At 56.4% G+C, this 26,554-nt stretch overlaps 1 protein-coding gene across 2 annotated transcripts; it reads right to left on the bottom strand.

Annotated features, from left to right (window-relative positions):
* Positions 1-7,426: 7,426 nt before the first annotated feature.
* On the bottom strand, positions 7,427-25,117 carry KCNC4 (potassium voltage-gated channel subfamily C member 4). 2 transcript variants are annotated; one of them, XM_010724272.3, is made up of 5 exons: positions 24,968-25,117; positions 23,383-24,129; positions 17,947-18,883; positions 16,567-16,752; positions 12,406-12,783 (listed from the first exon to the last, which is right to left on the bottom strand). In XM_010724272.3, exons 2-5 carry the CDS (start codon positions 24,031-24,033, stop codon positions 12,665-12,667), a joined length of 1,893 nt encoding a protein of 630 aa, XP_010722574.2. In that variant the 5' UTR covers positions 24,034-24,129; positions 24,968-25,117; the 3' UTR covers positions 12,406-12,664. The 2 variants fall into 2 exon arrangements, with proteins under 2 accessions (XP_010722575.2, XP_010722574.2); XM_010724273.3 differs by lacking the exons at positions 12,406-12,783; positions 24,968-25,117 and adding an exon at positions 7,427-8,189 and having other exon boundaries at positions 23,383-24,286.
* Positions 25,118-26,554: the final 1,437 nt, after the last annotated feature.

Here is a 26,554-nt window from a genome sequence, read left to right as displayed (position 1 = left end):
TGGGATGGAGAAGCTGAGTCTGGGGGTGAAGTGCTGCATCCTGAGCTCACCAGTGGCACAATCAGGGCTGGGGATGTGCTGTCCCTGCTGCCCTCCTGCTCTGCTGCCAGCTCTGCAGCGCACACAATGGGATTAGCATCGATCTGCCCACAGCAGTGTCCTCAGTGCGGGCTCTTCCCCGAGCAGCTCCCGTTGCCCCCCAGCTGCTGCCCTCCCCTTGCCATCAGGGTGGTTCAGCAGCATCCTGACCCTGCCAGATGGTGCAGAACTGGGTCCGTGTACGTTGTGCAGATGCTCATGCTGCTGGCTTGGCTTTTTGTTGCAAGACAAAGCTGTTTTCCTGTGCACAGAGAGAGAAACAAAGCATCCTCAGGACCAAAGGGAGCCCCCCGAAGGCTCTCTGGGCTGAGCTTGCAGACCGCAGCCCGGTGACAGCTGCATTTTGAGACACGTGGCCGGGCCCAGGAGCTGCTCAGGGTGGTTCTGCCAAGCTGGAGCGATCCCGAGTGATTTCAAAGCATAGAAAGGCGGTGCTTGGATGTTTTAACGATCCTGCTCCCCGTTGGCCCCGCGCTGAATGGGAAGCCTTTAAAGCCAGGATTACTTTGATCCGACAATGCAACGAGAGAGAGAGAAACGCTGCGGTCCTCCTTCCCCACCATTCACCCAAAAAGAGCCAAATTTAGAAGTTCCAAACCATGAATTGCCAGCATGGGGTGCAAGCAGAGCACAGCCCCACAGCCACGTTCAGCCCACACCTCCTGAAGGCTTTAGCAGAGGATGGGGGCACCAAGGAGGGTCCTCTCTGCCCACCCCCTGCAGGACAGCACCGACCAGGAGTTGCCCATCCCCTCACCTCCTCTCTGATCGCTTCCCAGCTCAGCTCGGGAGGGGTTCGTGGAATCATAGAACGGTTTGAGTTGGAGGTGACCTCAAAGACCACCAATTTCCAGCACAACCGGTTGCTCCATTTCAGCCCAACCTCTCAAAAGCCCTTTTCTTCTCCCAAACCCAGCCCTGCCAAACCCATCAGCCAGCTCTGAGGAGATGTTTAAACCAGTTCCAGGAGGGTGACGTCCTTCTCCAAGAGGGACAAAGGCTCGGGAAGCACGAAGAGCCCCCAGCTCCAGCTGACTCCCAATTATTCCACTTGGAAATTGGCTGAGCTGGCAGCAAAGCGGCCGCTGCATCGCAGGGAGTGAGTCTGGGAGGAACCACAGCTCTCCTGTTATGGTACGTTTTCCAAAACCCACTGGTTGTGTCCCTAAATAGTTTCCTTCCATGAACAGCGGGATGCTGTCAGCTGCTTTTTTTCTTTAAAAACAAACAGCAGAAAATAACAAAGAGCTGCGAATGGCAGCTATAAATGCACTGCAGAGGAGCAGGGGGATGCAGTGAGGAGCATGCAGTGAGGTTTGCAGCTCACGATGCTCCCCTGGCCCTGCGATGTTCAGCCTTGCAGAGTTGCTTGTAAACCAGTGGCAGCAACCAGAGCATCCTTCCAACAGTCTGCTCTTTGGGCTTCTTCCTTTCTATGGAGGGATCCTAATGCAAGATTCAGGGCACTGCAGTGCTCAAGCAAGCAGCATTTCTCACCAGATCTATGATCACCCATCCCCATGGCTGCTGTGCTGGCAGCAGAGCAGCAAAGCCCCCCCTGACCAAGAGAAGCTCTGCATGGTGGAGACTTTAGGGGTGTTCAAATGATATTTGCGTCAATGGATGCCTGGAGTGCTGCAGTTTATTGGGTTCTGTTGTTGTTGCAGTTGTTGCTTTGTTCTATTTTTTTTTATTTTTTTTATTTTTTTTTTTTATTTTGCTGCAGACGGTTCTGCAACCATCGTTACGTGTGAGCAGAAAGCAAAGATGCAGAACAGCTCAGCCTGGGAGGAAACAAGAAGGAAATGATGGAGCAGCCAGGGCAGGCCGTGGTGATAAGAGGCAATGCATGCACACGCGTTCCCTGCAGCCTCCTCCAGACACGTGCACCAAAGAAGCTGTGGTTGTTAGGGAAGCACACAGCTCAAGCATACATCCCCCAGCCCCAGGGACACCCAACCCTGGTGCCCAGTGGGTTCCAACCCCAGCAGCATCACAGGGTGCTGTGTTAACCCACGGCAAACGCTGCAAGAAAGCCATCAGTTCAGCAGACAACCTCAAGTGCTGAAGTCCCTCCAGCAGCATCCCCACAACCCCACGGGCACCGTGGCCAAAAATCAAGGAGCTGGGCTGAAATATGGGTTTGTTGGGTTTTTTGGTTTGTTTTTTTTTTCCCCTTTTAGTTCCCAGAACAGGACAAACCAATCGTTGTCTCAGTGCTGCAGCTGTGCCTCAGCAACACCCTGAGATCAAAGCCCATCACATCGGCTGCTCCCAACCCTGGATAACAAGGCAGTGGATGCGAGTGGTTTCATGCAGGCTGGGGATGGCAGAGCAGCTATTAGTGAAAATGGAAGCGGTTTTCAATTAAGAAAAGCCAAAGACAACAGTTTCTAGATCAAAAGGAACCTTTCCACTGAAAGCGTTCTGCTTGGGCCGAAGTGTGAATAAATCAGGCTGAGAAACACTGCTGCAAAAATCATTTTGTTTTACACGGGTTCTCAACTCAGGTTTTGCTCCGAGGACACAGGGTGTTAAACAGCCATTTCTCTTTTATTGAAAAAGGCTTTGAGAAACCAAAGAAGCTTTTCCTGCAGAAAAGCAAGGTTTTCTTTTTCTTTTTCTTATTTATTTTTTTTTTTTTCCTTATGTGAAGGATGGGAAAGCACAAACCCTGCTTTGAGAATTGAGCAGATTTGTTCCACCGCGGCTGCTCTGGAATGGTTTGGAAATCAAAATGCTGAACCACATTGCAGAGGAGGTGGCCTGGAGGCTCCTGATGGCATCTGGGGTTTGCTGCCTTGGATCTGCCCGTGACCTTGCTGTGAGATTGATTGGTGCTCCTTCCCTCCTCCATTCATGTCCCACCTCTCCGTGAAGCCCATCTGCCTCTGGGACCTCACTCTGGGTCTGGGAGCCCTTAGGGACCACTGTCAGATGCGCTGGCACTGCTTCCTCTGGAGATGCTCCATCCCAACCCTGAGCAGAAGCTGCGCACACAGGAAAAGTCCCATCACGTTACATGCAAAGCAATCAGAAGGAAGCCCTGCAGTTCCAGCCTGGATCTCAGCAGATCCAGAAATGGGAATTGCTTGGAAAACCCAAGACTGAGGCAGGACCCCACTGCTGGGGACATAAAAAAGAGAAATCAGATCCTGATGTTCACCATATGACCCATCTCCTGACCCACTAAAACACCTCCAGTGGGGCTGCAGACCCACTGGCCCAGGGATGAGCAGATGATGCCCTCATTGCCCAGCACTGAGCATCTCACCAAACCCTCCCTAGTGCCACACTGGGAGTTCTCTGCTCCTTTCCCAGCACCATTCCTCTGAGCTGAGCCCTGACCACAGAGCTGGGGTCAGGTGGGATAACTTTAGCAAACATCCAGCAAGAATTCACCACTTTCTTTTACTCCAGATAGCAGGAGAAGGAAATCACTGACGTTTGGTCTCTTCTCTATGGGAGATTCCTGTGGCTGATTTGTCCACATGGCCCACAGGTAAACCCAGAGGTAAACCCAGAGGGGAGAAGCAGTGCAGCCCCAGGCATTCACCTTCATCCTCATAGAGCATTTCTGCTCCCACACCGGGCTGGAAACAACCAGGGGACGAAGCCCCTCGAGGGGAGGACACAATCCCAGCATAGGATCTGCTCATTGAACTGCTGGAGCTGGGGGGTAAATTCCCACCATCACAGCAGTGCAAACCCAAATTCCTCTCCCCAAAGCACCGCATCGCTTCATTTCCCCACCCCGACAGCCATTCACCAACCCAAAAACCAGCATCCAAGAGGGATGGATGGGATGGGATGGGGCAGGATGGGACGATTTGCTCCCGACCCCCATCTAACATCACTTTGCAGCCCGGTGCCCTCCCCTCCGCATCCCATAGGAGGATGGGGATGTGGCAGCTCTCTCTTCGTGCAGCTGGAGCGCGGCTGTGCCTCGCACCGCTCCTACCTGCTGCTTTTTAACGAGGAATCGGGTTGCCCTGGAGCCGGGTCTCCATGGAAACCCGGCTTTTTCAGACACTCAATGGAAGATGCTGGCACGGAGAGGTTTGTGCAGGAATACTGATTCAGCCCCAGCGTCTGTAACACTGACTGCATTTTAATCCTGCTCTGCTACCCGGCGAGCTAAAAATACCCCTCGCTGTCGCCTCCTGAGCTCGCGTAAACAGCTTAAAGCCACACAGCGCTGCCAGCGTGGAAATTTCATGAATCAGCTGAAAAAAAAAAAAAAAAAAAAGGAAAAAAATCATTTTAAAAGGGGGTGGGGGATGTGATGGTGGGGTCTCAGCCCTTGGGGTGGGGTGGGGTGGGGAGAGCAGCCTTGCACAAGGGATGGAGGAAAAGGAGATAGGATGCTGCGCATCACGCCGCCCTTTGGGTGTCGTTTCACCTCTCCAAAATGCCCTTTGCTGGGGGTAAAGGCAAAGAAAAAGGCGGCACTGGGTGCCAGCAGCTGGGTGAGGTGTAACCAAAGAGACGCCCAGCAGAAGGGGACCTTGGGGACGCTGGGGCTGTGGGTGCTGCCGGTGCTGGAGCCACGCGTCGGTGCTGGGACCGTAATAGGCAAACGAGAGGCTGCTCTGCTCTCTGCAATTAGCAGGGCTGTCCTCAGCTGCCTCCGAGTGCCTTTTTGCAGAATCCACAGGCGTCTCTCTGTTATAAAGGCGTGCTGCCAGCTGTCCACCATTCACTGGGAAGGGGCATCCGGAGGGGGAAACTGAGGCACAAACCCCAGCGCTGCAGCAACCTGGCTGCAAGCCGGGGCTGAATCCAGGCTTCCCACCCCGCAAATGGATGGCAGCATTAAGGACATCGGCTGTGAACAGCCAGGGGGGTCGAATAAACCCATGCAAAGCTTGCATGGCTCAGCCAAACACGGGGCGCAGGCTGCATTCCTTGACTGTAAAGAAAAGCCATTCCAGGCTTGATTGATTTATTAGATTTCATCACATTAAATGAGCAGGAACTGGACACAACCAACCCCACCACCCTTCGCCCTCCTTGCCGAACCCTCAGCACAAACCCCAGCAGACCGAGAGCCCGGCGCATCCCAGTGGGGAGGGGGGGGACACATGGGGACAGGCAGGGATGGCTGTGGGCTCACAGTGGGTTTGTGATGCTCCTGGGGTGCTCAGCATGCTGCCATAAAGCTGTGTTTATTGACAGCATCGTCTTTGGCTGATTAAAATTCCTTTAACTGCACCCACCAATTAATCCCAGCCCGAGGCCAGCGATGCTGTCACCATCCCTCCCCCCCCCCAGCTCCCCCCAGATTGGGTTTTCCTGCCCATTTTCCTAATCTGCCAGCCCTGCTGTGTGCCCCCAGGTGCCCCTTCCTGCTCCACCTGCCTGCCCTCCCCGATTGCTCTTTGCTTTAAACACAAACTGAGACAAAAACGCTCACCCGTGAGAGGGGGAGATTTTGCAGGGAAAAGAAAGCAGAGGGTGTACAGAAATGGCAAACCCCTTCCCCACCCTTTGCCCCAGCCCCCCTCCTGCTTGGCTCGTGCTGGGTTTGTACCTAGAGGAGCTGTGAGCCAAGGGACAGCAGCCAGGAGGGGACTGGTGCCAGGTGCTGCATCCAAGCTCTGCTGTGAGGAGCAGCCATGCTCAGCTCCCAGTGAGCAGCAGAGCTCACAAAGTCTCCATTGGGAAGCTGGAGTGCCCGTGGCCATGCCCAGGAATCCCTGCACAGCCCCAGCATCACCTCGCCTGGTCGATGTCTGGCCCATTGTGCACATCTCAGCCGCTGGCTGTGCTCCAGACACAGCATCATCCTTCTTGTTCCCAGCCCTGGGCTCCCAGCTCCCACTTTGCACCCCTTGTGCTGTTTGTATGCCTGCCCACAGGTCCCAGAACCTCCTTGGTGTCCCCATGGCAGCTATGATGGGAAGGCTGGAGGGTGCTGCTAGGCTGTGCTCTCCCTCCCCGTTGCTCTGCTGGGATTTGCAGGGGATGTATTGGCAAATTAAATTGCAAATTAAAAATCCAGAGCCTTCCTAAACCTGAAGCCATCCTGGAGGAACCACTCATCTCCAGGGCCAGAGGGGGAATCCTCCTGATTCACTTGTGCCCTGGGGTCAGTGAGAAACAGGTTGCAAACTGTACTGCAGCCCAATGATGGAAAGGGCTTTGGCCAGGATGGAGGAGGGACTTCTCCTGCTATCTGGGGACATCCCCAGCCACCCCATGGCCACCCATTTCCAAACCCATCTCCCTAAGGCACCCATCCCTGCACATGGCAGGGCTGCTCCCCAAATACCGTGTGGGTGCAGCCCGGGGGGGGATGCAGCTGCTCAGCATCACCTGAATGAACAGACCTGGGCGGACAAACCAAGTGCTCAGCATCCTCAGGGACACAGCAGCTGCTCAGCAGCATTGTGCTCTCCGATGGCTCCCTCCCAGGCTAGGAAGCAGGCTCTGCTGTAATTGCTGCTTGGCCATCAGCCACTGATTGCTCACACTTGTGGCTGCTTTCTTCCCTTTCAGCTTTGTGGCAGCTCTTTGGTCGCCGTCCCTCCCCACCCCCCACTCTGGGTTTATAACCTTCCCCTTCTCCCTCTGCAGCCCTGAATAGAAGACTTCATGCCCCTGGGTGGGTTGTCACTAGAGGGGAAAAAAAAAAAAAACACAAAACAGGATATTCTTGGGGCTTCAGCTGAGCCTCCCCTGCTCACTGCAGCAGCCAAGCTGGGCTTTCCGGCTTTTTGAGGGCTGGTGCTGCAGCCGGCTGGTTCAGAGGCTCTAAACCACCTCTGAAGCCATTCAGATCCGAAAGGTGTGAGATCCCCACGTGTGAATCAGCCTCATGCTGCCTGCTTGGCTCTGCTGCCTTCTGCCCCTGCAGCTTGGAGAGCTGCACCCCTTCACCTCCATGCGTTGTTCACTCTGAAACCTAATGATGGCACCGCTCCAGCTTTACTGCTGATTAGTTCAGCTCAGAGCAGGGAGAGGCAATGCATTGGTCAGCTCTGCAGTGCTTCCCTCCACCAAATGAAGATGTTGCAACCAATGTGAGTTTTCCAAGAGGGCTCTGATCCAATGTGAGGACAGCACGGCCACCGGGACCGCGATCCTTGGGCAAGGAGGGACGCTTCAAGGCAGGGGGTGTGGGAGCTGACTCAGCTCACGGATGTCTTTATTTGAACTCTTAGTGCAGCTGGACAGGGAGAGGCATGCGTACAGGACAGAGAAAATGGGAGTAGTATTGCCTTCATCACAGAGATATGGAACAGCATTAGAAAGACACCGACCCTTTCAGGCCAGCTGGGCTCACCCCACCTCAGCACCCGTCCCCATCCCCTATTGCTTCCCATCCCCATCCCCCCAGCCCACCCCATGATGGCGCAGCACCCCGTGTGTGGCACCCAGCGTGGAGGAGAGCCCCAGTTTGGCGATGGAGGTGGTCAGAGCGTGGATGGGGTGCAGGAGTGAGGGGTGAGCAGCCGGTGGGACTCCAGCTGGGTCACATCTGCAGGATGGCAGCGGCTGGGGCACATCTCCAAAAGCAGGGGCAGAGGATGGGGCAGAGCACAGCGGGGCTGGCAGCAGGCAGGGAGCCCCCCACTGCCCCTCTTCAGCAGGGGACTCGGCTGCCAAACCCCACTACTCCAGCCATGGGGATGGCAGCCAGAGCTTTGGGTCGCTGCATGGGGCAGGCAAAGCTCACCGGGAGAACATCCCTTGGCCTCAGGGAGAGCACCCCTGGGGGAATGCATCCCTCAGCCTAGGGCAGAGCATCCCTCAGGTTTGGGGAGAGCATCCCTTGGCACCGGTGACAGCACCTCCCTTGGGCAGAGCATCCCTTGGCCGTGGGGAGAGCATCCCTGCATCGTGGGGAGGGCATCTTTAGGGGAATGCATCACTCAGCCTCAGGGAGAGGATCCTTGAGCCGTGGGATAGCATCCCTGGGCCTCAGGGAACGCATCCCTTCGGGTAAACATCCCTTAGCTTCGGGGAGAGCATCCCTCGGGGCACACGTCCCTCGCTGGGGTGCTGCCTGCGTCCAGCTGGGGCTCAGGAGAAGGTGACCACCTCACCCTGGGGGTAACTGGAAGAGAGGGTGTCTTGGCAGGTGTCTGCAATGAAAGACAGAAGTATTAAACATAGCATTGGGCACCGCTTCCATCAGCTGTTTGTGGGGAAAGAGAGGGAGAGAGACACTGAGCTCCACAGGGACCAACACTTCATACGGTGCAGAAAGCGTAGTGCAAAGGGATGCAGCCTTCTCCTGGGAGAAAGTGCTGCTGTTCCATCAACAAACTGATAAAGCTATTTTTTAAAATGCCTTTAAATGGGCTCAGACACCTTCAGCCAAGGTGGAGACGTGGGAAATGGGTGGAGAACCAAGGAGAAACAGACATAGGGATGGGGATGTGGGGAATGCCTCCACCTCGGCTCCTCCTTGGTTCTCCACCAGTACTGGAGTTGAGGTTAAAGAGCAAAGAGCAGAAGGAAATCATCGTCCTCACCGCATCCTCCAGGAAAGCTCCTTGTGACCAAAGTCTCCAACCCCTAGCCAGATGTCCCAAAGCCAAGCTGAGTGCATTAATATCCTGCAGTGGTTTATTTTTCTCTCTCTCTCTCTTTCTCATTCGTTATCATTGAATTAATTAACATTGATTGGAGCTCTGAGTCACAACGCCGCCCATACCCATGCGCCAGGTTTCCAGGGGCCGTCAGACAAGGAGACAGCTCTGATCCTCCTGATAAGCACAGGGCTGCCCTTTCCTCCTAGCAATATTGCTGCAGAACCCAACGCTGGGCTCTCGTGGCTCCTTTCACCCCCTGCAGCTCCAAAACTTGGCTTCCCCAAAAGAAAGGTCCCATCCTCTGCTGCTGCTCTCTCCATGCGCACCGTCTTTTCAATGCTGCATCCCAGCAAAATGCTGGAGGATTACAGCCCACAACTCCCAGGGCAGCGTGTCCCCAGTGATGGGCCGCTTTGGGGATCTGCCTTCGTCCCCGTGCAGAAATATGGGTGGGATGCAGCTGCTGCAATCCGTGGCTCTTCTCGCTTTGGAGAGCAGCTGGAAGCTCTCCGTGGGTCCCTGGGCCAGCTGGAGCATCCCCAGTAGCTCTATTGATTTCCCAGGGACACAACCCAGCTTTTAACTTCCACCTCCTCCTCCTCCTCCTCCCTGCACAGAGCCGTTCCATGCGTGAGCTCAGACCTGCTGCCCGCATCCCCCAGGGAGCTCCTTGGGAAGCAGCTCACCAGCCCCGGAGAAATCAGTGCGACTACAAAGAAATAACAACAGATGAGAGTTTTGTTCAGTCCCCCGACAAAGCCACTGCCAGAAAACTGCCCTCCTGTCTGTACCCATCCTTACCCATGTGAATCAGCCCTCCCCAGCTGAGATCCGGCCCCAAAACCCCTTTGGTTTGCAGGAGGAGTTGCCAGGTCCACCCCCAAAAATGCCCCTTTTCCTCCTAATGGATCTCCCCAGACAGCCCCATCTCCGCCTCCACCTCCTGCCCCAGCACAGCGTTTGGGTAGGTCCTACCCTAATTCTGCAGGTGGTTTTCCTATTTCTTTTATGTTCTGGGAGGTCTGTTTGGGGACGAGAGGCTGTGCAGGTGAAGCATCCGACCCGATCCCACGGAGAGGCTGCGATGGGCAGCACTGGGCTGGAGCCACCAACCACCCTAGAAAGCATTTGGGTCCAACCCACAGCTCTCCATAGGATGCTTTTCTTTTCTCTGCTGCAACGGGGGGGATTTGCAGAGGGGCAGAGGACCCCAATCCTCACCCAGCACTGCAGAGGTTGGGATGAACCTCAACCTGCTCCTCCAAGCAGAACCACTGCCCAAGCAGAGGAGCGGAGCGCCGGACTGGGAGGTGGGAGAAGGAGGCACTATTTTTAAGCTCAGCTGCATCTTATTTTGCATCTGCCTCTGCTCTCTGCATTCCTCGTCAGCACGGGCAAAGGCTACGGCTGCTTTTTTTTTTTTTTTTTTATCATTTTATTGTCATCACATAAGCACGGAGGATTTTTTCCTGGCAGTCAGGGGAAGTCAGAAACAGGCTGCTTCTGGGTAGAGCAATTACTCTCCTGACATCTTCACCTCCCGCCCCACCGCCTGACAGACCTTTCTATTTTCTCAGCTCTTTCGGGCATCTCCTGAGAAACAGAGCAGTTGTTGCAGCAATAACAATTAATACTTTGCACGCAACCCGGGCTCCTGCTGCAGCACAGGACGGCCCTGGGAGCGACAGGCAGATGGGGGTTGATGGGGGCACTGCCCCAAAGCCCCCCCAGCTCCTGAGGATGAGCTGCTGTCAGCCTCAGCAGACAGACAGACAGATGGATGCAGGGACACAGATCACAGCCTGGAGCTCTGCAGGTGGGAAGAGCATCCCTAAGCCCATCTCTGCTACGGAGCAGCACATGCAGCTGCGATGGGGAGGGGAGCACAGGGTGCAGTTCTCCCCGGTGCTGTGCTGCACACAGGGATGGAGCACACAGAGCACAGCGTCCTGCTGGGACGAGGTGACCCCCAGAGCTGAGCAGAACAGGACACAGCTCTGCCTTTAGGGCCAGTGGGGCAGCAGCAAGCTCAGCCACTGCAGCTCAGCCACTGAGTTCAACCTCTGCAGCTCAACCATCTCTGCAGCTCCACCGATGCATCTCACTCACTGCAGCTCAACTACTGCAGTTCAATCACTGCAGCTCAACCAAAACTGCAGCTCAGCCATCACTGCAACTCGACCACTGCAGCTCAACCATCACTGCAGTTCAATCACTGCACACTGCTGAGATTTTAAGCCCCATTTTTGGAGCAGGGCAGAGGCAGCACGCACTGCTATCAATCGATCCCCTTTGTTGAGAATAAATCAAACCACCTTCCTTTCTCCCGGTGCGTTTTAACTGAGCCGGAATGCGCGCTCCTCTCCAGATCCCTAAACATAGACAAGTGGCTGGGAGGATATTTGGGGGAAGTATCGTATTCACTCGCTCTATTCTTATCCTATTCTCCAGGCAGCCAATTTTGGCCACTGTTTGTGATAAGACTCCAGGCTGCAGAGCCATTTAGCGCTCTGCTCTTCTGATCCATCACAGCTCCTCTTATATTCTTAGCAGTGGGATTAACCCCTGCTCTCTCACCCCCAAAACCCACCGGGACCTCACCTGAAAATCCCAGCACCCCACTGCCCCCAAACTGCTATTCAGAGGAAGGCGAAGGGGGAGGGGGAGGAGGAAGGAGAGCGAAGATGCTGTGGGTTTTTCACCAGTTTGGTGCCTCCCACAGAAATGCCTCTGTCTCCCATTCGGGGCCCTGTTGTTTTAGAGGAGCTTTTGCACATTAGTCATGCCTTCCACCCAGTTGCATAACGCCAAGGCTAAAAATTGCAAAGCGCGGCTCCACGTTGGCTCTAACAGGAAACCAGGGATCAACGCTGTGGTGCACCGAGGGTTTTCCACACCAAACCTGTGGCTGCTGGGGTTAATTCTCTGCTTGCAATGCCTCCTCCAAACCTAAAGCCTTTCTGCACCACGCACGGCTGCTGGCTCTGCTTGGCTTGTCCCCAACGCCAGCTCCTGACCTTGAGTAAATCATTTATGATTCCGAGCCCACGGAAAGCACAGAGGGTCACCTTGTGCCTTGCATGGATTCAGAAGGGGGGGAATTTCAGCTCCTCCTGCTCCAAACACAGAGAGTGCTCCGAGGGGGGAATGCACTGAGATGCCCCAGGACCTCACCCTCACATGAGCTCCATCCCTCTCCCACCCCATGGGAGGCTGTGCCCCGCAGCCTGCACCCACCCCAGCAGAGCACTCCCTGCCCATTGGGGCACCACCACTCTCCCATCACACCCAGCTCTCCCACTTCCCAATTCTCAGCAGCAGCTTTCCCAGCTGCTCCTTTCTCCGCATCTCCCTCCCCACACTTCCCAGCTCTTTATGGACCATCCACCCCCATCCCAGCTTTTATCCCCATTCCCCCTGCTTGAAGGGGGCTGTTGGTGAGGTTGCAAAACCCCATCCCTCCTTGAGACCACCCCAAGTCAAACAGAGAAGCAGACACAAGCAGAGAAGCAGAGTTAGGCACAGAAAAGCACCAAACGAGAGGGGAACTGCTGCCGGGCAGGGAATAGAGATTTATTCATCCGGTGCCACCAGAAATTGGAGGCTGTTTGAAAAGGAGCCCTAAAATGAGATGAACTCAGCCATTTCCAGCACAACGATGTGTAATTTGATGAGTCAACGCATCCTTCTTGCATTCCCAGCCCAAGTGCAAACGGGCCACGGGAAAGGACCGCACATCCTCAGCCCAAAGTATTGGGGACGAGTGAGCTTTCCAGGGGACGTAAAACACCGAGCAGCCCTCCCACCCCCTTGGGACTGTCCCAAACGCACGGACACGAGAGGATGGAGTGCATGGAGACGTCAGGGGTCCTGTCTGCAGGCAGGGGAGCAGGGCTGGGCTTCAGGTTAAGGCCCACTTCTTGGTGATGGGGACATCCTGGGGACACAGCATCACAGGGATGGGGGGACAGAGAGACACGGGGAGCGCGCAGCCGACACACAAAGCGGGATCCGGGCGGCATTTAGAGGATGGAGGGGACGGGGGAGCAGGGAGAGCTGTAGCGCGAGGAGAGGGGAGCCAACCCCCCCGCAGGTCCTGCCACACCATCTATGCTGTTTAGGCTCCGGGATTTTCCATAGCCTTTGTGAAGAAAAGGGACAGAGGTGAGGTTAGAGCCGCATTCAGCCCCACGCCTGAACGCTAAGCCCCCTCCCCGAGAGATCCAGAAAGAGCAGCGCTGCTCCTCGCAGCCTCTAAGAGCCTGCTGAGCCCTCTCCCCCCGCTCTGCACCCCACAGCCACCCCTTCTCCAGGGGTGCCCCACAGCGCGGAGCTGTGCTGGTGGTGGGGCACTGCATCACCCCACTGCTGGGCCTGAATGAGGGATGAGCCCGGGCAGTTTGTGGGCTGAAGTGATCGGGGAAAGCAGTGGAATTCAAACAAATGTGGGATTTGGAAAGAGTTATTCCCCCAGCTCTGGATTGTTAAGCAGCAAGCTGCTGCTGACACCTTTCTGTATGCAGAGGAGCAGGTAGAAACGCTCAGGATTTTCTGTGAGCAATCGCACTGAAGAGCAAATATTTCCATTTCTGTAAGCGTGGGAGCTCTTTGCATACCCCCCAAAAGCCAGAAACCGCTTGGGCTCAGATGGAAAAGCAACAGCCAGATGTTCTCCCAGGTCAAAAGCAACTTCTTGGGGAAAGAAACCAAGTATTTGCACTGAAAATGGGATTGATGTCCAAACAGCAGTCCTGGTTAAGAGCCCACGTGAGCCCTGCGCTGTGACATTCACCCCAGCCCTGAAGGCCACTGTGGCTTCCACCTAGCTGCAGGCCAGCTGCCACCAAGGGCCACGCTTTGCTAATTGCCACCAGCGCGCTTCGTTTGAGGAGCTGCTCTCCCAGCAAGCCGTGCAGCTGCTAACTGAGGTCACCAGGATTGCTTTCAAAACATATTTGTTGCCAAGGAGCAGCGTGCACCCCAGGAGCCAGCAGTCCCGTGCACCCCGTGATGCAAATCCTTGTGGTGCACGTGCGTGCTCACACATGCTTTGAGCCAGCAGCAGATGGGGATGGGGTAATGCAAGCAGGCAGCAGAGCCCAGCAACACGTGTGCGTTTACCAGCAGCCTGGTGCCCGCATGCTGCTTGCACACACTCACACTCACGTCCCTGTGCAAACGTGGGTTTGTCCCTGCACCCTCCCAGCCGAGCATCACCAGCAGATGCTCACATGAGCACTCGGTCCACATGCCAGGCATGGCTCTGCCCTAACAGCAAGAAGCAGAGTGAAATCAGTGCCGTGATGCACTGAGCTCTGGCAGCCAAGCGAAAGACTTGGTGCTTTGCAATGCTGGGTGCTGCTAAAGGTGGTAAATCCCATTCTCTCCATTTAATGCCATTCCCTATGCCCTCTCTAGAAGGGCTGCTCTGGTTTCTGCCTTGCTGTTCCTAGACCATCCTAACCCACCTTGCTTGCTGCTGGCCTTGTCCTGCCTCCATATCTCTGCATGAAAGCAGAGGATGTGTGCTCAGGTGCCAAGAGCCGTGCCAGTATCTGTGTCCCAGCAGGACGCATTGCTGGAGGGAGATAAGGGGCTGCAGCAACCCCCAGCAGCAGGGAGGAAGGAAAGTGACCCTGCTGGAAGCAGCCAAAGGGACGCAAGACAAATGCCACCATGCAGGTGTCACACTGCATTCTGGTTCCATCCCAGGGGTGGTGGGCAGGGGGGGCTTTTCGAGCTGCCCCCGAAGAAACCAACTGTTGGCATCAGTGCTCCAACCACAGCAGCCGCCAAGATCTGCAGCATGTTCCTGAAGCAGCCCCGTCTCCTGATTTCCACAGCTTGTACAGACATGGGTACCTGTCCCAGCATCTGACAGATGGCCATCAGAGAATCGGGCTCCGAACCAAGCTCATCTCAATTTGCAGAGCTGCCAGCATCCCAGTACCAGAACAAACAGCCTCAGCAGGAGATAAATCAGGAAGAGGTGCTCTGCAGCTCCCAGCACCTTCAGGCACGAACACAGGAGGATGCTCTGCCCTCTGCCCACCTCTGACCCTATCCACATTGGAATATGTCACCATGGAAGATGTCAGCCTGAACCAGAGTCCCACCTGCCTATCCCCAACGGCACAAGTACTGAGGTTTTCCCTTCCTGAAGGATCTCACATGTTGCTGAACACCAGGCCACCTCCCAGCAGAGCCTTCAGGAGGGTGAGTGACCCACTTAGACATGCATTTTTAATTGCAATAAAGCACCCTGATATCTGCAGGAAGGGCAGCAGAACCACCCAGAGATCACCACGGTGCCCTTCTGAAGAACTCTTACTGCCACCCCACAAGGAAAATGACAGCAGTATTAATTTCCTGGCCTTATTTCTTGGAACCAAGTGGTCCTTAAGGTCCCTTCCATCCCAACCCAAGTCATGCGGTTTGGGAGCCCAGCAAGAGCTGCACTGCACTCTCAGCAGTTAGATAGATCTTCCATTGGCTTCAAGGGGTCCCAGCTGCAATTCCTCAGCTGCAGAGCTGCCTGACCTGAGCATTTCCCAAGGATGAAAGCTTCCACCCTCCCCCCATCCCTTCCAGTGTCCTCCCCAGGGCAGAAGCAGAACCCTTCCCCTCTCTTTAGCAAGCAGTGAGGAAGGAGCCCAACTTCAGAGAAAACAGCGCTTCCAGGCAAAGCACCGAGAACTTTGAGCACATATTTGTATAACGCTCTGCTGCCCAAAGATGAACATGGCTTTTATTTTTTTTCCCCTCTTTTTAAGGGAGGAGGCTGTGTGGGAACACCAAAGGGAATCCTTGATTTCCCAGGAGAACGCAACCAATTTGCTCCTGCTAATAAAATAACTGCCATCATCCCCAAACACCAACCCACAGCTCCAGGGCTGCTGAAACCCAGGGAGCAAAAGGCACTGGGGGGTGTGGGATGGACCAAAGCACCACGGCTGGGGGTCATAGCCCCCAAAATGAGACCCTTCCTCTTTGCCAATGTCAACCATGACAGCCAAGCAACAGATTGAGGGCTTGCAAAGCACAGCATCATCCTTTATCCTGCCTGGCCCCAGCTCCCATGCACTGGGGTGAGGGACTGGGACTAACTGGGGTTAAGCAGTGCTGAGAAGAGAGAAGTAGGTCAGTGCTGCAGCTCTGCATCCTCCCACACCCCCTCGGACGTACAAGAGAGCAGGAAAACTGCACAACTAAAGAATAGAGCCATGCCCTAAGGATCAACCCAGCAATCCAGGGTGCAGGTGGATCCCATGGCTCCAGGTGGGCAGAGGACGCAAAGGGACCCAACTGAAGAAGACTGTCTCTTTGTCACTGGAAGAAGAGCTCTGTGTTTTCCTGGCTGGTCTCCCCCACAGTTTTCTCCCAACACTTCCCAAAGCTCACTTTCTAAACCCAGAGGAGACAGCCTTCCTGGCAACCCCGTGCTTTTGGCAAGGCAGCAGTTGACACAGCACAATTCCCCACGCTCAAAGCCACCAAAAGGCATCAGAGGAGGAGAGGGAAGGGACAGAGAAAAGACCACAGACTCTTTTTCCCTGTTGAAAACCTTTCGACCTGCCACAACCACCACCTCAGGAGAGGCACAGCACCCTGAGATGGGTGGGTGAGGGGAGCAGAGGCACAGGGCTGTCCCCTTGGAAGGCAGCGTGACACAAGCATCGGGTCCCAGATCTCAAACGGTGGCAATCAGGGGAGGAGAAAACAGGAAGATAAGAGCTGCCACGTGGAGACACAATGAATGGAAATGAAGCAGATGGAGAGGCAGAGAGACAAGGGGACTTGGGGGCCTGGAAATGGAGGGAGCAGAAAAGAGCCAGGCAGGCAGATGGAGACAAATCCCAGCCTCAAACAGATGCAGGAAGCCTTGCCCCCAACCCACGGCTCCCAGCACCAGCCCTGACTGTACCTTTCTGGATGCCTCCATCTGCTGTGCAGGAGAAGTCACCCGTGGCCAGGAGGAAGCACGTGGAGGATTTCTTGTTCTTGTCCCTGGTGCTCGAGCGTCGCATGGGCCGCTTCTCCTCATCAGATGGGGACAGCGGCTGCTCCTCGTCTGACAGCACCACGTTGGCCTCACCATTCTGCTTGGAGTCTGCAAGAAGGGCAGCAGACACCCATCAACAGGAGGAATCTGCAAGGCAATGTGCTTGGGGTGGCCAGAAGGGGCTCATCAGACCCCTACAATGAGATCATAGGTGGCGCAGAGCAGCTTCCAAAAATCCAGGTGCATCCAAGCTAAAATACAGCTACCAGGGAAGCAGAATCATGCTAAATCTTAACCCCAAGCAGCAAACAACTGTTCCTGTTACTGAGGGCTGTATACCCCGCAGGGCCAGCCAGAGGAGAAACACCCCCCTGGGGCTTTGAAATCCACCTCCACAGCTGATGGGAATTTGCTCTTCCGCATTCACACCACCTGCAATAGGAAGTGCTGATCTATGCCACCTGACTCTGGGTTGCCATCTGAGAAGATACTCTGCACGCTGAAGACCCATCCTGAGTTCTTGAATCAGTGCTGGGGTGAAGGAATGGGCTTTTGACAGCTCCTCCTGCTTCCCACTGTGGGGTCTCCTGGGGCAGATGGGCTGTGCAAGCACTTAGAAAAAAAAAATATGCTGGGTGCCCACCATTCCCCGAGCTCAGCCCAAGTGATGCTGCCCATAGCTGGGCTGTGCAGAGACAAGGACATCTCTTCTTCTAACCAGGAGACACGCTGGGAATGCCCCAAACTCCAGCTCAGTGCATGAGACCGAAGTACAAATGTATGGAGGCTGATTTTTCTCCTGCCTGGGCAGCACTGAGTTCACTGTGCAGGGAGACCTCGTCTCATTGGAGATGAATGGGAAAGTGAGGTCAGGCCCCAGGCAGTATCTATGGAGTTATCAGTTTTGGTGAAGCACGCCCTGATTTACAGCACGGGGAAGGAAAAGAAAACTGACCCTGCTGAAGTGAGATGGGGATTGGGATGGCGGTCTACAAGAGTTGGGTCTGTGGTCTGTAGCAGTTGGCTCGATGGTCTTACCTCTGTCAGGGTAAGCAGGTTGTACGCCAGGCAGGGACGCCCTGAATGACACCAAGGTGACTTGATCTGTTTTTGGAGAGCAGAATACGGCCCTTCCCCTGTACCCAGCTCTACTGGGAGATCCACCAACACCACTCCCCATACCCAGGTGCCCCAAACCAAGACCTCAGCAACCCGCGAGCCCATGGCAGCCTATGGGAACAGAGCCAAACAGGGGGCTCCCGGAGGTCTCCCCCTCCCTCTGCCCCACCTTTGGGGTCTCACCTGACCGCTTCCGCTCAGCCACCCCTTCCTCTACCGCCAAGGGGCAAGTGTCGCTCTGGGTGCTGTTGCGGGGGGAGTTCTCCTCAGATTTGCAGTAGGTGGGGGAGTCCATCGGGGCCGGACGGGGTATATGCTTTTTCTTCTTCTTTGGCAGCTTCTGCTTGGCCATGGCCAGCGAATAGTACATCCCAAAGTTATTGACAATGACGGGCACAGGCATGGCGATGGTGAGCACCCCGGCCAGCGCACAGAGAGCCCCCACCACCATGCCCGACCAGGTCTTGGGGTACATATCACCATAGCCCAGCGTCGTCATCGTGACCACGGCCCACCAGAACCCGATGGGGATGTTCTTAAAGTGAGTCGGGTCGCTCCCGCTGGAGTCAGACGTCTTGGCTCCGATCCGCTCGGCGTAATAGATCATGGTGGCAAAAATCAAGACCCCCAAAGCTAGGAAGATGATGAGGAGCAGGAATTCATTGGTGCTGGCCCGGAGCGTGTGACCCAGCACACGGAGACCCACAAAGTGTCGGGTCAGCTTGAAGATCCGAAGGATCCGGACGAAACGAACCACTCGCAGGAAACCCAGCACATCCCGAGCAGCTTTGGAGGACAGGCCACTAAGACCTACCTCCAGGTAGAAGGGCAAGATGGCCACAAAGTCAATGATGTTGAGCATGTTCTTAACGAAGAGAAGCTTATCTGGACAGCAGATGATACGAACCAGGAACTCGAGGGTGAACCAGAGGACGCAGACCCCTTCGATGTAGGTGAGGATGGGCTCCGTCTCCACTTTGTGCGTCAGCAGGATCGTCGTGGTGTTGCCCACCACGAGGGTCTCCGTCACGTTGACGTTGATGTTGAAGGCCTCGTGTGTCTCCAGGCAGAAGGTCGTGATGGAGACCAGGATAAAGAACAGCGAGGCAAAAGCAACTACCTGCAAATGCAGAATTACCCGAGCTGTTAGCTGAATTTCCTGGGGATGCATGGAACGATTTGGGTCACCTGGCTGGGGAGAGAGCTGATGTTATGGAGCACCATGATGATAACTGCAGGGCAGCCTGAGGCAAGCTGCTGGTGTCACCTGAGTTTAGTACATCTCTTCTCATCCCTGCAAGCATATAGGAACAGCAGGGATGGGAGCAGTCCTCATCTGATAAAAATGAGGCTCAAAACACCCCGGGAGCTGTGCTGCTGCCACCCACCTCAAGACCAAGGATGGAGAATGGGGAAGTTTTGCTGTTTGGGTGTTCCTGTGTGGAGCCAGGGGTTGGACTGAGTGATCCTGGTGAGTTCCTTCCAACTTGGGATATTCTATGCTTCTACGATTCCATGATTTCATAATTTCCCGTCAGCTGCCAGCAAACCTCAGAGCCTGAGGTCATCAGGGCCTTTCTCCCATGGTATGGACTGGGGAGGGTGTGCTGAGTTCCAGCTATGGCTGGAGATATGCTGGAGGTGACAGTGATGGGAATGAAGGCAGACCTGCCACAGCCTCTGTTTGGAGCACTGAGCGCACATGGGAGAAGGCAGCTGTGAGAGGACTAAGTCAAAGAGCTTTCCCTTGCATTCAAACCAAACTCCCAACTCAGGCCATTCTATTACTCCATGAACCTAATGTGAGCTCTGAGACATGGGCAAGAACCCTTGAAAAAAGCATCAGAGCAGAAAATCCCTCCATCTCCATCTCCATCTCCATCTCCATCTCCATCTCCAGTCTCCCTCCAGGGCTGCTTTGGTTTCATGGGAGCAGATTTTGCTCCAGCTCCCTTTGCTGCCAACACAGCTGCCTGCACCAGGCAGGATGCAATCTTCTGCTCCCACTGCATGGCTCATGGCATTGCAAACCCCCCTGCCCAGCTGCACTCTGCACCACGAGCTGCTGGAGGCAACAGCCCGGGTCGTTGGATGGAGTGAATCAGCAGAGGAGACAGCCCTGAGTCACGCTGGAGAAAAAAAAGCCCCAGCACCGGTGGTAATGTGAGAGCATCCTCAGGGATGTCCCCAAGGGCAAACCCACGTGGCTCTGGCATAGAGAAAAGCATCATCCCTCCCTCCCAAAGTGAGGTGTGAAGTTTAAACAGACTCAAATCAATGGAGAAACCTCTGGAAGATGATTCTCCCCCCCAGCGATGGGTGCTGGCCCAGGGATGGGCTGAGACGCTTCCTATCCCCCAGCAGAGCCTGATGGTGAGACCCTGCACTGCCCTGAAGGAGCAGTAGGGCAATGCAATAGGACTGCTGTGTGAGCCGTGGAGGTGAGAGCTGACAGCCCCAGGAGCAACAGCATCCTCTAAAAATAGGAGTCAGGTTCACAGCCAGTGCCAAGCAGTGCCCCCTCCTCCCCCCACTCAGTCAGCAGTGCTGCTGCAGTTTTGTGTCAGCTGAAGACCTGACCTGAGATAGCCCAGGTCTAACCTCTGCTTTGCTCCAACCTCTTTTTTTTTTTTTTCTTTCCCCCTAAATGTCTTTAAAATAACATAAAATCCATGTCTATACACAGCAACCACCAACACAGCACTGTGAGTCCCACTAAATGAGTTCCCCAGAACCTGCAGATGATCCCTGTGCTTGGATGCAGCTTGGGAAGGGTGATCCCAAAAAAAAACATCTCCCTCCATGGGGTTTCTAGCCTGGAGGTCCCAATGGGCATGAGGTCAGTGCTGCAAAGGGAAAAAACAGGATGAGATACACGTAAGCAGAGTTTGGAAGCAGAGCTAAAGCCACAGTCAGAGCAGCTTCCAATGGGGAGCAGTGGAGATCGATGCTGAACTTGGATGGCATCTAACCAGATGCTGGGAGAGAGATGGGAGAGGAAGATGGAAATAGCCACGAACCAACTGACTCAGAGCCCCAGGGGCTGCTCCAGGTGTGAGGAGGAGCAAAGAATGGAGAAATTCAGCCCCTGAGACTCTTAGTCACTGCTGTCACAGGATGTAGGGGCAGCACTCCTTCCCCTGCTGCCAGGTTTGGTGAGAGCAGCCATGGGATGTGCTGCATCCCCAAACCCCAACAGCCAGCACTGACCCTCTTCCAAAGAGCAGGGGTACCCCAGAATGGGGAAGTGCAAAAAAAAATCTTGCAGCATTGCTCCCAGTTTGGAGGGGGACTCATGAATGTCGCACCAAAGGAGCATCCCTGTGCTGAGTGGTGACACCAAACTGGTGACAGATCCCTGCAGTAACTGAGAGCACGGGACAGGCTGCTGTCACTTGGGTTGGGTGCACTTCAGTTGCCCCTTCTGCTGGAGCAGTTCTCCCAAATATTGCAAGACCACGTTGATATCTCTGCATGGAAAATACGACCCTGCAAGAATCATGGCTGGAAGTTGGCCATCCCCGCAGCAGTGCTGAGCTGAGCCCTTATCTCAGAGGACACAGAAGGAAGGGAGCAGGGAGCTCCCAGCACAGCCCAGTGCTGCTCCATCCATCCCATCAGCTCCCAGTCAGACTTTGCAGCCTGGCTCCCTCCTGCTGCTCCTGTTTAGCGAATGCCTTTCCTGTAGCAGCTCGGCACAGAACAACAAAAACCCAAACTGAATTGCTCTGCTCCATCATTTTGGTGTTGTGGTTCCTTATCTTTAATTTGGGACCTTTCAACGCTGAGATGCCATGAGGCCCCCGAGATGGGGAGAGGATTGGGCACCCCGTCTGCAGCAAGGAAAGCTCTGCTGCCCCAGTACTGTGTGTGTGTGTGTGTGTGCTGTTCTTGTGTTAGCTGCAAAAACACCTCCTTGACAAAGTGACCCCTGCCCCCTGCATTGCTGGTGGGTGGGAAATGCCTCCAGGATTTCTTACCATTGATGGGTTTTTGCACCTCTAAAAGCATCCAAAATTCATTTTGTTGTGTGGGGAGCGTGCATGGATGGGGCCAGATGGCCTTGGAATGGGATGGGAAGGTATCTGGGGTCAGTGGGCAGCACTTTGGGGATGATCTAAGAGAACTGGGGAGCGGAGGCTCTTTGGAAGGCAGAGCCCAGGCTGTGCTGTGAGCCCAAAGAGCCCAAAGCCAGGGGTTGGGAGCATGAGGAGATGCCCACTGTGGGAGATGGGGTTGCAGATGCGTAAGGATGCCAAAAATGCACAGGGACTGCATGAGGTGCATGGAAGGGTTGGGGGGGAACTGGGAGATGAATGCTGAGCCACTCTCTGTCACATTTCAGAAGTTGTGGCAGTCCAGCAAAGCTCCCATTGACTGGAAAAGGGGAAGGGCAAAAAAAGGAAGACGTGGGGAAGGGCTGCCGGCCAGCCTCACCTGCGTGTCCTGCAAGGTCATGGAGCAGATCCTTCTAGAAGCTCTCTTAAGGCACACAGAGGACAGAAACAGCCAACACGGCTTCGCTGGGGGCAAGTGGTGCCTGACATGTCGGGGAGCCTTCTGCAATGTGGCTGAGACCCTGGCACTGCTGCCCAGAGCTGTGAGCATCCCATCCCTGCAGTGCACGAGGCCACGGGTGGTCCTGGGCAGCCTGAGCTGGGGGAGACCCAGCCCACAGCAGAAATTGGGCTGGGTGATCTTTTAGATCCCTTCCAACACAACCGTGCTGTGATCCTATGATTCTGAGAGGACTGTGTGTGTGTGAGAGCTGCAGCTGTGAGCCTGTGCTCACACGTGCTGATGGGGACCGTATGCTGAGCGTGGGCTGCATCAGTGTGGTGACAGTGGGGGACATGGGTGCAGGTCACCAGCAGGGGCACCTTCTGGGGCCTGAAGATGGGTACGAGATCCCTGGAGACAAAGGTAAGGATGCCATTTACTTCAGGACCCGATTTTGGTATTTCCCTACCCAGCATCTCCTGCCAGCACTCACACATGCCAGGGCACAGTCCCATTAAGTGTTGTTTTTTGGTATATGCACACACACACACAAGCAAGAGGAAGCAGTCCTGTCTGTCCTAGAGCATCCAGAAACTCTGCCAGGGCTCAGCCCTGCCAAGGGCTCTCCCAGACAGTCCTACACCTCTGTGACAGGCCAGGAGGTGCTCAGCAGCACCCAAGGGTGCAAAGGGGACCACCAGTTTCAGCCCATATGTGGTGCATCAGGAAGGGATGGGGAGATGATAGAAGAGGTTTCCCATGGGATGAGAGATGGCTGGGAGCACAATACCCAAGGAGCTTCCCATGGGATGGGAGGTGGTCAGGAATGGGACACCCAATGGAGCAATGGAGCTTCCCATGGGATGGGAGGTGGTCAGGAATGGGACACCCAATGGAGCTTCCCATGGGATGGAAGTGGTCAGGAATGGGACACCCAATGGAGCTTCCCATGGGATGGAAGTGGTCAGGAATGGGACACCCAATGGAGCTTCCCATGGGATGGGAGGTGGTCAGGAACAGGACACGCAATGCATGCTTCCCACTCTTGAAGATGGGGAGATGGAGACGTACCTGTAGCACGGCCCCAACCCCACTCAGCAGCACATTATGCAAGCTTACCCTCTCAGACTGGGATGAATAGGGATCCTCAAAGAGCGGGCCCAACCTGGGCTGCCATCTCCGACAGCAGCCACCCCCTCTTGGAGCCCCTGCCGCCCTGGGATGCCTGTCCTCCAGGCCCACGCGTTGAAGGGCCATCTCCCAACCCCCCTCCGCGCCCGGCCCCTCGCCTCCACCACCTCCTCCAGGTTCAGGACTCTCAAAAATATCCAGGGCCTCTTCAGCATCGCGGTGCTGGCGGTACGTCATCCAGCAGCAGGGCTCCACGTCGGTCTCGTCGATGCCCCAGTAGGTGAGCTCCTCCTCGAAGAGGGGCCCGCAGATGTCGGCCGGGCAGTGCAGCTTGCCGGTTCGGTAGTAGTTGAGGACGTAGGAGAAGATCCCGGGGTGGCGATCGAAGAAGAACTCATTGCTTTTACCATCAAAGTCAAAATTGCTCTGGGCATCGGGGTCGGCGAGCCAGGCCAGGCGGGTGCCCGGCAAAGTCCGTAGGGTGCTTTTGTAGGTTTCATGCCGGGTGCCCCCTACGTTGATGGTGATCTTGTCCGAGTCTTCCCCTTTGCCCATCTCTTCCTTCAGGCATGTTTTGGAAGGTGGTTTGTTCCCCGACTTGCGTCCGCGGTAGGAGGAGACACACACCGAGCTGATCATAGATTTCGGTGGACGGGAGACGCGCGCTACGCGCACCCTTCCTCCGGGCGAGGAGCCGGGGGTCGGCGGAGGCGGGCGAGGGGAGCAGCGATGGGACTAGGGAGGGCAGAACGGGGAGGGGGCTCAGCCTTCGCTCCGGCCTCCGCCAGCCCCGGCGCCGGACGAGGGGAGCGGGATGGAGCCGAGCCGGACACCGCTGGCTGCCGGGGGCCGGCAGGGGAGGCTGCAACCTCCACCTCCTCCCAAGCCACCCCCCCGGATTAAATCCGCCCTCCGCCCGCAGCCAGCGCGGCCCCGGCGGGCAGCAACAAGTGGAGGCGGGCGGAGCGGGGGGGCTGCGGGTGGAGGGTCGGGGGGGGGTCCGACCGGGATGGAGGAGGCCGGGAGAGGGGAACGAACCCGGTACCTGCAGCGCCGGTTGCCGGGGGGGCCCCGCCGCCCGCCCCTCCCGCCCCGCTCTCCCTCCGCCCCCCCCCCCTCCCCGTTTCCCGGTGGCTGCGGTGGGTTGGGGGGGGATGGAGGCTCTTCCCCCCCCCCCCGGGCCCTCTCGAGGCGGCTGCGGCGGTGGCAGCGGGGGGGAGGCGGCCCGGGAGGGCCCTGTTGCGCTGCAGCCCGGCTCGGCTCGGGGGGGTTGGAAGCGGCGAGGGCTGCTCCGGTGCTCACCGGAGAAGCTCCGCCGCCGTCGCCTCCCAGGAGGGTTTTATAGGGCTGGGAGCGGGCGGAGGGGTTTCAGGGGCCGGCGCCGCCGCGACGCGGGGCTGAGGACCCCCCCCAGCCCTCCCGGTATCTCCGGCCGCTGCCCTCCATCTCTCCATCCTTCCATCCCTCCCCGGCACGCTCCTCCATTCCCGCATCCCTCCCTCCATCCCCCCATCACGCCCATCCGTCCGTCCCTTCCACTCCCCCCACCTCAGCCCCCCGGCTCCCAGCTCACCTCCCCGCGTGCAGCGAGGCGCTGGGGGGGCCGGGGGAGGCGGCTCAGTGTCAGCGAGCAGTCAGCCCCGGGCACCCCAGCTCCGCTTCGCTCCGGAGGGGAAATGCAGCCCGGAGCCGCCTGCGGATCTGAAGCCAGCTCTTGGCAGAGGCTCGAGCAGATCCCATCCCTCCCTGGCTCGCAGTCCCTCAGGTCAGGAAAGAGCGACCCCGGGTGCGGGCCGGTGGCTGAGGGGGGAGCAGGGCAGCGCAGGCAGACCCGGCCCTCCTCCCCTCCCACGACCACCCCTCCCCGAGCATCCCCGCTTCGCCTTCTGCGGGAAACGTCTCCCCTCCCCGGAGCTGTGCCCGCGGGTATCGCGGGGCACCGACCACCCCCTCTCCCCAAAGCCCCTCCCTGGGGGGGCTCATCCACTCCCCTGGGGGCCGGTGAAGCTCAGCCCCATCTCCTGGCACTGGGGAGGAGGAGGAGAAAGGAACGAACCTGTCGTCAAGGCGAAGACCCCCAGGGACCCGGAACTGCCTGCGCTGTTTACTCCAGCAGTGGCACCGGGGGATGCAGGTGGGGACTTTGGGGTCATTGGTAGGGCCAGAGTCTGACATGGGCACGCTGATGGGGGTGGAGGGCTGAGATAGGGGTCAGTGGCTGAGTAACAGCATCCTCAGTGCAGAACGAGTTGACCACAAGTGGGGGATGCTGCCCCATCCCACCATCATTTCCCCACTCTGCAGGGGGTCCCAAAGGGGTCCCAGCTCCCATCTCAACCCTCGTCCAGCTCTGTCCCCGCAGTGCCACGCACACTCCTTTGGCTGGGGGGACACAAACACTCCATCCAGCCAAAAGCCACGAAGGCCATCAACACCACGCTTAAAACCTTGCCCCCAAAAAGCCCAGCTCCAACTGTAGCTGCAACCCCACGGCTTCCAGGGCCGGTCCTGAACGGGTGGAGGTTGGCACAGCTCCACACCCAAACCACCCGGGGCTGCACCAGCAGGGGAGCACAGAGTCTGAGGGAGAGCCGTGCTGGAAAAATCGAGCCTTGCATCACTGGGCAGGCAGTGCTGCTCAGCTCCTCATCAGCAGTAATGCGAGTTTGGGCAGGAGGAAGGAATGCTGCGACCTGATGCTCGTATTTTATATGGTCACTCTCATCCCCAAGAGATCACTGTGCTCCCGAGTGGGAGGGGGTGGTCAGGCAGATAAATGGGTTGGATCCAGGGAAGGAATGGAGCTTTTAGCCAGCAGCACCCCCCCAAAAGCTGGCGGATCTGTAAATATGCCTTCAGATTTTTAATGTCCAGGGGAAAAAAGAGAGAGAGAAAGAAAGAAAAAGGAAGAAAGACAGAGAATAGAAAGAGCTTGGTGGAGAAGCTCCTTTTTGGAACTGGAGGGAGTCGCTTCTGCAGGGACCTCCCTCGTCCTCACTGTGGGGTTGAAGGCTTCTCAGATTATGGCTGGGTGAGGGATAGAGCAAAGAGCAGGACCACGTGGAGGACCAGCATCAGCCTAGGAAGCAGCGGCCTCTGGGAGGGGTCCAGAGGTGAGGAATGGGGTCCCCGGGTTCACCTGGTGGTCTCTGCTCTGCCT

This window comes from Meleagris gallopavo, chromosome 28, assembly GCF_905368555.1.
Source record: "Meleagris gallopavo chromosome 28, MGAL_WU_HG_1.1, whole genome shotgun sequence".
NCBI classification, from domain to species: domain Eukaryota; kingdom Metazoa; phylum Chordata; class Aves; order Galliformes; family Phasianidae; genus Meleagris; species Meleagris gallopavo.
This window is presented reverse-complemented; position numbering and strand designations above follow the sequence as displayed.

Excerpts from the sequence above, each read along its gene's own strand:
- KCNC4 (XM_010724272.3), bottom strand. The coding sequence starts at position 24,033 with ATGATCAGCTCGGTGTGTGTCTCCTCCTACCGCGGACGCAAGTCGGGG. Across the intron at positions 18,884-23,382 it reads ATTCATCCCAGTCTGAGAGG|GTAGTTGCTTTTGCCTCGCT; the intron begins GTAAGCTTGCAT and ends CTGCATTTGCAG. Across the intron at positions 12,784-16,566 it reads AGATGGAGGCATCCAGAAAG|GCTATGGAAAATCCCGGAGC; the intron begins GTACAGTCAGGG and ends TTCTTCACAAAG.